At 37.7% G+C, this 8,531-nt stretch overlaps 2 protein-coding genes across 2 annotated transcripts; one reads left to right on the forward strand and one right to left on the reverse strand.

The window, feature by feature from the left end:
* The first annotated feature begins 790 nt into the window (after positions 1-790).
* On the forward strand, positions 791-5,519 carry LOC107478782 (kinesin-like protein KIN-14D). The gene is made up of 17 exons (XM_052258251.1): positions 791-866; positions 982-1,139; positions 1,235-1,330; positions 1,416-1,617; positions 1,835-1,968; positions 2,047-2,130; positions 2,215-2,292; positions 2,385-2,480; positions 2,699-3,037; positions 3,124-3,205; positions 3,310-3,405; positions 3,492-3,704; positions 3,749-3,855; positions 3,943-4,100; positions 4,198-5,073; positions 5,151-5,257; positions 5,357-5,519. Exons 1-17 carry the CDS (start codon positions 791-793, stop codon positions 5,416-5,418), a joined length of 2,964 nt encoding a protein of 987 aa, XP_052114211.1. The 3' UTR covers positions 5,419-5,519.
* Positions 5,520-6,312: 793 nt separating this feature from the next.
* Positions 6,313-7,814, reverse strand: LOC107478763 (uncharacterized). The gene is made up of 3 exons (XM_016098892.3): positions 7,380-7,814; positions 7,241-7,289; positions 6,313-7,079 (listed from the first exon to the last, which is right to left on the reverse strand). The coding sequence occupies exons 1-3, from the start codon at positions 7,496-7,498 to the stop codon at positions 6,783-6,785; spliced, it is 465 nt and encodes a 154-aa protein (XP_015954378.1). The 5' UTR covers positions 7,499-7,814; the 3' UTR covers positions 6,313-6,782.
* Positions 7,815-8,531: the final 717 nt, after the last annotated feature.

Raw genomic sequence — 8,531 nt, forward strand, 5'->3', positions numbered from 1 at the left:
TCCCGCCACTATTCTGATCTTCTCTTTCCCGCTCTCTCTTTTCGCACTTTCCCACCAACGTAACGCACGTAACATTCCTCAACAATAGATAACAAAAAAAAAAATATATGTGATGAATTAATTTGTAAAAATCTGGTAATTGAATGGACTCGATCTCCTCTTTTGACTCTCTTCTCTTCTTTTTTTTTTTCCTCTTGCTTTTTGGTTCTCCGGGATCCTGTTAAATGGCAATGAGAAATTGTTATGAAAATTAAATTAAAGTTATAATGAAATCTTTGAAATTTAACATGTAGCGTTGGATTTCGGCATCCATATCGCATGCACAATAAATTTGTTTTCTTCAGCACCGGCCTTCCGTGACCAGCTTCTCAATATTTCTTCTTTGGGAAGATGATGGCATGTGCTCATCCCTCAATCCAATTAATTATAGTTGCATTAAGATTTTTGCTTTTTCTGTTAAATAGATGACACATTTTCTGGCCCTCGATCTGCTTATTTGATTGATTGATAAAATGCCCTCTATTAGATAGTTTGTCTTGTTTACATTGCGTTGCATTCTGTGATATAATTAGTTTACACTACCGTGATTCTAAGTTCTAACTTCAACTTCGGTTGGGGATGGATTGGATATTAATTTCAGCTTTGGAGAGCTTTACAGGAAATGTGACGATTCCTTGCGAATTTGGTTGAAACATGGCTCAATGAAAATCTGAGGTTGATTGTTCCTCCAGGGACATAGCTAGTAATGAATAATTCCATATCAGAGAACCACAATACGGAATCCAAAGAAATGGGCAGCCCAAAGCCCATTTCTACTGGAATTTATAAAAATGGTTTTATAGTCTCTATTCATGGCGAGGTTGAAGGTATGATCGATGGAAGATGGGACTTAACCCCTTCTTAGTAATTACTAATAATTTGCATTTGATGTACTCCTCAGCTCAAGGGTTTTATTACTTGAACATTATTAATTATTTTCAGCGAAACATCGATTGCTTTTGGTTCAATGGATATCTACCCTTCTTCCTTCACTGAACTTACCGATAAATATCACGGACGATGTCTTAAGAGCATGCTTGAGGGATGGTATCGTTTTGTGTCAGATACTGAACAAGCTTCGCCCAGGTTCCGTCCCGGTGGTAATACTAATTTTTTTAAGCGGGAATTAATTAGCATTAACTATTGATTTTAGATGTTACCTCTCTCTCAGTTTGGCTTAGCTTCCCTTTTGTAGGTTAGTGAATTTGATCATGAAGAAAATCTAAAATCGTTTCTGAAAGCTATGGATGGATTGGGATTGCCTCAGTTTTCAATATCAGACCTGGAGAAGGTATAAGACACCTGCATTCTCACTTCTTAGCATAGATCTTATATACAGGACAGCATAAATGTTGATGTAATTGGTATTTGTGTAGGGATCCATGAAGGTCGTTGTGGATTGCTTGTTATCACTCCGAGCAAAGAGTTTGCAGAATGTTTTCTGGGATAACAATTCTTCTACCACTAATTCCAAAGTAGGAAGCCCTCACGGGATTACAGCTCCCAGTGTTCCATTTCCACCATCATCCGAGACGACCACAAAGCACCATCGTTCCCTGAGTAGCCCATTCTTGACAGGTGGAAAAAACATATCTCCTAAGACATAAAACTTGCATGCAGTTGTCTTCGCATAAATTTGATAGTTGAAAACTGTTAGATAGCAGTTTTAGTCAAATATATCAAATTGTCTAATGGTTCTTAGCTATTAACTTCACATTAAGATAACTATACATGAGTCTCCATCCTGAGATATGTATCTGCTATCCTGCAATTCATCAAGTGTTACTCATTGCAGAGTCACCAACTTCATTACTGCACCAGGGTCACAAGTTCCACGAGGGGTTTGAGGTGTTTCAAGGGAAAGAAGAAAGTTATGCAGATCTTTCTCCAACAAAAATATCAGAAATGGTCAAATCAGTCAGTTTAGACGTGAGTTCAATCCACATTTGCACGTTGGTATGAATGTAATACAACATCATTCATATGTTGCAGTATCTGATGTTGCAGAATGCACCAACTCAGTCACTTCTGGGTGTTGTGAATGGTATTCTTGAAGAAACCGTTGAAAAACGAAATGGTGAAATGCCTTATGTATGTATGGCCTTAACAGATTTCTGGTTTGTGTTGCACATCGCTCGTTTCGTTCATTCATTAATATTTATGATTGTTATTCAGCGCGTCGCCTGCTTGTTGAGAAAAGTTTCCCAGGAGCTTGAGCGCCGCATGTCAGCCCAAGCAGAACATTCAAGAACTGTATGCCAAATACACTCATTACTACTTTGACTTGTTTTTCTTTCTGCATTGATTTCATCATATCACTTTCTTGCCCTGTCCTGTGCCATCAGCAAAGCAATCTTTTCAAGGTTCGTGAAGAAAAGTATCAATCCAGAATTAGAGTACTTGAGGCGCTTGCGACGGGAAATAATATAGAAGAGGATGAGGTATCATAAGTAACTCTGTCTAGTACTCGTTATGTCAGAACTGTATCCCTTTTAAATTCTTTCCAAATTTGTTAGAGTTTCTATTTATCAGAGGGAACTTTGTATAACAGATCATTGCTAGCCAGCTTCATCTGTAATGTTTTCTTACTTTGCGTGATTAGCAACATATACACCTCTTAGAAAAGAGGTTTTCATTCGCATATTCGTGTTAAGTGCAGGCTGAGAAGTTCGCAGTGGAAGAAAATAAGCCTGATGACAGGGATTTTGAAAGGTCCATGAAAAAGCAGGAGGACAAAATTTTGGAAATTTCAGCATTGACGGAAGATTTAGAAACAAGCAAAAAAGCACTTGAATTAAAATGCTCACGATTAGAAGTAGAGGCTATGGAAGCTAAAGCAGAAATAGAACAGAAAACTAAAGCATATGAGCAGCAATTAGAAGAATGGCGCAATAAGTGTAAAGAGCTTGAGTCTTCTTATGTTTCAAAATATAACAAGTGGAACATGAAAAAGAACCAGATGCTAAACGTTGTAAATTTTCAATCTAGTAACCTAGAGGTACGCTTACAAATGTGTTAATGTCAAATATGATATTCACGATGCTAAGCATTATAATCTTGTGTGCAATTTTTGAAAACTTGCAGAAAATGAAATTATCTTGGGAGTCCATTAAGCAAGATGTTATGCAAGAGCAAAAGGTTTATGCAGAGGAGTGTAATCAATTAGGTATGTTCTGTTGTTCCCATGTCATGTTAGCGCTCACTCTTCCTATTTTATTTTACACTTTGGTTAACAAGAAGCTGTTAATCATTTTATTTTAAACCGCTCAGGTGTAAATCTTAAATCACTGGCGCATGCAGCCGAGAACTATCAGGTTGTTGTGGCTGAAAATCGAAAATTGTTCAATGAAATCCAAGAATTAAAAGGTGCCATTATCTTTGCTACTTTTATTAGGGATCATCCAATGTAGGCGAATAGGGAATTCACATAATTTCTTTCTTTTTGGATGCAGGAAACATCAGAGTGTATTGTCGCATTAAACCATTTACTGCTGGGGCCAAAGAAAAACAGTCCATTATAGAACACATTGGAGAGGATAATTTGGTTGTGGCAAATCCCTCTAAGCAAGGGAAAGATGCTCTCCGGTCATTCAAATTTAACAAGGTTTTCGGGCCTGAGGCAACTCAAGGTTCAATTGTGTATACTCAGGGTTTTCTATTGAGTTGCATTGTTCACATTCTGATGATCGATACTGTTTGAATGATGCAGCGGATGTATACGCCGACATACAGGCACTTACAAGATCAGTTCTTGATGGATATAATGTATGCATATTTGCTTACGGTCAAACTGGTTCAGGGAAAACTTACACAATGGTATGAACCTTCCCCGCACATGTTAATTTAATGCTACATAATTGAAGGAATTTCGTTCTGATTCTATACAATGGAAACTTTTGTTAGACTGGTCCAACCGGAGCAACTAGCGAGAATCTTGGTGTTAATTATCGGGCTCTGAATGATCTTTTCAGACTTTCCACAAGTAGAACGAGCTCCATTGAGTATGAGATCGGAGTTCAAATGGTTGAGATATACAATGAGCAAGTGCGCGATTTGTTATTAAATGATCATTCTCCTAGACAAAGATATCCTTTTTCTTTATATATTGCATATATACTTAAAAGAAGACGCAAATAATATATATTTTGATTTATTACGCGAGTGTTGTTTCCTTGATTTGCACACACTTGGGATACTTACTCACTCGCAGCCAGAGGGATTGGCAGTGCCTGATGCAAGCATGTTCCATGTTAATGCGCCTTCAGATGTGATTAAGCTAATGGACATTGGACTGAAAAATAGAGCCATAAGCGCTACTGCAATGAATGAAAGAAGTAGCCGTTCACACAGTGTGGTGACGATTCATGTTCGAGGGAAAGATTTGAACTCGGGTTTCACACTGGTTGGTAATCTTCATTTGGTGGATTTGGCAGGAAGCGAAAGGGTAGATCGGTCTGAAGTAACCGGAGATAGGCTTAGGGAGGCACAACATATAAACAAATCACTGTCTGCATTCGGAGATGTGATCTTTTCCCTCTCCCAAAAGAGCTCTCATGTGCCATATAGAAACAGCAAGCTCACTCAGCTACTCCAAGCTTCTCTTGGTGGTCACGCAAAGACGCTCATGTTTATCCAAATCAACTCCGACGTAAATTCATATTCCGAAACAATGAGTACTCTCAAGTTTGCTGAAAGGGTTTCTGGAATTGAGTTAGGAGCTGCACGAAGTAATAAAGAGAGCAAGGATGTGAAAGAATTAATGGAACAGGTGGCTTCTCTGAAGAACAGTGTGTCGAAAAAAGACGAGGAGATTGAGCGGCTACAATTACTTCACTTTAAGCAACTCCAAAGACCAAGCACAAGCAGAAGTCCGAGGGATGAATCCCTCCGACGAACGAAATCCTCTATTGGAGGAGACAAAACTCCTCGGGAAAGCTGGAGTTACACAGATGCAGACTTTGATGAAAGATCCAACAATAATTCTGATTATGGTTATGGTTCTGAAAGCTCAAAATCATCAGATAAGATGGACAAGTGAGTAGTGCTAAAGAATTATATATATATCAAGTTCAGAAATGATAGTGTTGACTTCTTCTTGTTTTATTATGCAGACCGAAAACATTACAAAGAAGCGTTCAATCGATGAAGAAAGCATCAGTCCGAGTCCCATCTCCCACGAAAACACAAAGGGACCCTCCTAAGATGTCACCAGCTCCAGGTGGGTATGTCAAACTCAAAGTCTCAAACTAAACTTGCAACTCTCCATTTTCTTCCTCGCATACTTGTCTCTCAACTTTATTCACAAATTTCATTTCAGGTATAAGGAAAAGCGCCAGTATTGGCCACCTAAGACAACCAGGTTCAAAACGGTGGCAGTAACAGCCACACGCTAGTTACCATTATATGTATATTCTTTTTCACTATCCTACGCGCATATTGCAATTGTAAATATATATCTATCTATAACACTCAAGAGTGTAGTGACCAATTATATATTATATCATATATTCCATTGACTAATTCAGAGGCGACTTTAAACGGGAAGCATAAAATGCTACCGTACGAGTGACAAATAACTTACAAGTTCGATTCTCAACGTGCGCACCCTTGATCTTGGAGAAAACCTCTTCTCTTACAATTTTGCAAACACATTGATCCTTTGAGAGTCCTACAGCGCAATTATTGGCGTTTCAATAACTATATTCTTGAATCGTACACTCATTTCTTAAAAGAAAATAAAAAAATGATATGCTTGGACAAGCAAATTACAATACTTTTCGTTTCGTTTTTGTGTTTTTTATTTTTTTGTTTTGTTTATTGAATTGACAATTTTGCCATCTTGCGAATCCCAGCTGGGTTTGGAGTCCTTTATTTCAGGGATTTTATTATTATTATAAGCTTCCAAGTTGCAAATTAATCAACAAAACTGAGGTCACGAGGGCCCTAATTTAAATTCATGATGTCTCAACCACTAACCATCGAAACAAAAATATGCACACTTGTTGTCGGTTGCCGTAAACGCTTTACTTGTGTTTGCGACATACTCACATGCACATTACATTCCCACCAGCTGGCTCGTCCTACCCCTGTCTCTCATTCCAGAAAATCCATTACATTATAATACAAGACAAATCCCCCTAAAATCTGACCATCATATGCGCTCTTACCTTTTTCAGTGGTAGATTACTTTGTATACACAACTCAACTCTTTAAGGTTAGGTTATCATATCAAACAGGCAACACTTTCCCAAACAATCAAAAAGCATAATAATATACACAGAAATTTCAAAGATTAATTCTCAATTTCCTCCGAATTACAATCACAAAAGTAGGAGGACGTGACTCGCAGACACAGCCCAATTACAGAGTCTCCATAAAGCCTAACAAGGGAGAAAAAGAAACTAGAAGAACAAGAACAAGGATTTTGCTTCCTTTTTTCTTCTTCTCTCTGCATTGACCTCTTCTTATTCATCCAAGGAAGATGAAAACCCTCCTTTTCTCATTTATACATGACATTACTAATAAACAGAAACTTTCATGGACCAATATATACATGTAATTCACACTAAACAACACTGAATAAAGATTAGCTCCTCTTTCCAAAAAAACAAACAAAAAGAATCTCCTCTGCTAATTTCAACTTGGTTGATTTAAAATCCTCTACCTTTTCTCTGCTTCCTGGTTATTAGACTATTGGAATCACCCTTTTTCGCCTTTTTTGTTCTTTACCTTTCAAAAATGGTTTACGCTACCGCAGAGATGCTGCAGTTGCTCCTATCTCTGCTAAGAGACTCAAAACCTACAATCCTGACGGCAGCCGGAGCGTGGCCAAATTTCATGGGAACACAGCTTCTCGGAGCCGATGAAGATGATGGAGAAGAGGATGGCATGGTAAATGGACTAAAATTCCCATTATTACCAAATTGTTCATCCTGTATTACAGGGTTCGAGGCCCTGCTTGGTGGAGATCCGCAGAAAAACGGTGGCGACGCCGCCGCCACTTCCACCAGATCCCCGGTTCTTTCTGGGTAGCAGCCTCCCTGGAAGAAGAGATATTTGGTATCAGAAGGAATAACACTACATAAGAAAATCTATGACCAGATTAAAGATTGATTTAGTGGATCTATCAAGAAACCCTCTCTTTATTTCACCATATAAATGAAACACAGAATCTCAAGATTGAGGCAGGAAATAAGCTAACCTTGGGGAGGATGATGTCCAGAAGGTCAGCTCGAGCAGGTGAATGGTAGCTGAAATATTTGAGGCGACGGTTAGAATTTAGAAAATGAAAAGCAACTGATTTAGTTTAATCTTAGGGTGGGGAGATAGAGATACCATACCTGGTGGGGGAGGGGCAGGTGAAGAGAGGCAATCGACGAGGTTTAGGGCAAAGCAGTGATCCTCCCATTCCCATAGTCATGTCCTCGTAGCTCTGTTGGTACCTGCAGCTATTCATCATCTTCACTTGGCAGAGAGAGAAGGAAAGAAAGAAGGTACTCTCTGAATCTGAGAACGTGAGAACAAGAACAAGATAGATGGATAGATAGGGGAAGGGAGATAAGAGCAAGAAGAGGGGACTTTATTGGGAGATAGGATTCACACCACACGTGCTGTTGATGCTCTCATTTCTGTATTTTTGACATGTTTTCTCTGTTTTGCCCTTTGTGATTGGGTTTCTCTTGAGGCAGATGCAGGTGCAAGTGTTAATTGCATTGTCCTTAGATTCCAAGTTAGATGTGTTGATCACAACGTGCATGCATTTATTGTGCCTCTAACTACGATCTACAACCAACATCTCCCTTTCATTTCCTTCCTTTATATAAGCTCATCAAATCTAATTTTATGTATATATTTTAATTTTTTTTATTAAAGTAACACATAAAAAACTTGTTTGTATGTCATTAAAATATGAAAAAAATTTACTTAAACAAGTTTTTAAATAAATAAAATAAATATTTTATTTATCAATATAGGTAATTTATAATTTTTTTACCATTCTATTACTTATCGATAAGACACTTGACGAAGTCCATGTATCACGATTGCACACATGATATGTGGGAGATAATGATCAATACGTATTTTGTTTACACTGTAAACAAAATAAATGCAAGTTACGATGTTTTTACTGTAATGAGATATAGTATGACAAATTTCAAGCAGCTATAAAATGATATGCAACTATTTGTATTCTCCACAAATATTTTACTTCTTTTTTTCTCTGTTTTTCTTCCAAATTTAAGAAAAAATATCTAGTGGTAGTAAATATGTGGTTGTAAGTGTGTATTGCAATTGTCATATGAGAAACAGTGACACTAGAGTGATATTTGAGTGCGATAATCCTATTTTGTTATGCACGCAGAAAGTAAATTCTTTGTCTAAACTAAATAATCTAATATTAAGGAACACCAGTACTAGCGGGTCAAAAAAGGTTGGAAGAGTTAGGTATAGGTTGCTAGCACCAATAAAAAATGAGATTTTTCAGTTTCATC

The sequence above is a fragment of the Arachis duranensis genome, chromosome 3 (genome assembly GCF_000817695.3).
Source record: "Arachis duranensis cultivar V14167 chromosome 3, aradu.V14167.gnm2.J7QH, whole genome shotgun sequence".
In the NCBI taxonomy this organism is placed as follows: Eukaryota; Viridiplantae; Streptophyta; class Magnoliopsida; order Fabales; family Fabaceae; genus Arachis; species Arachis duranensis.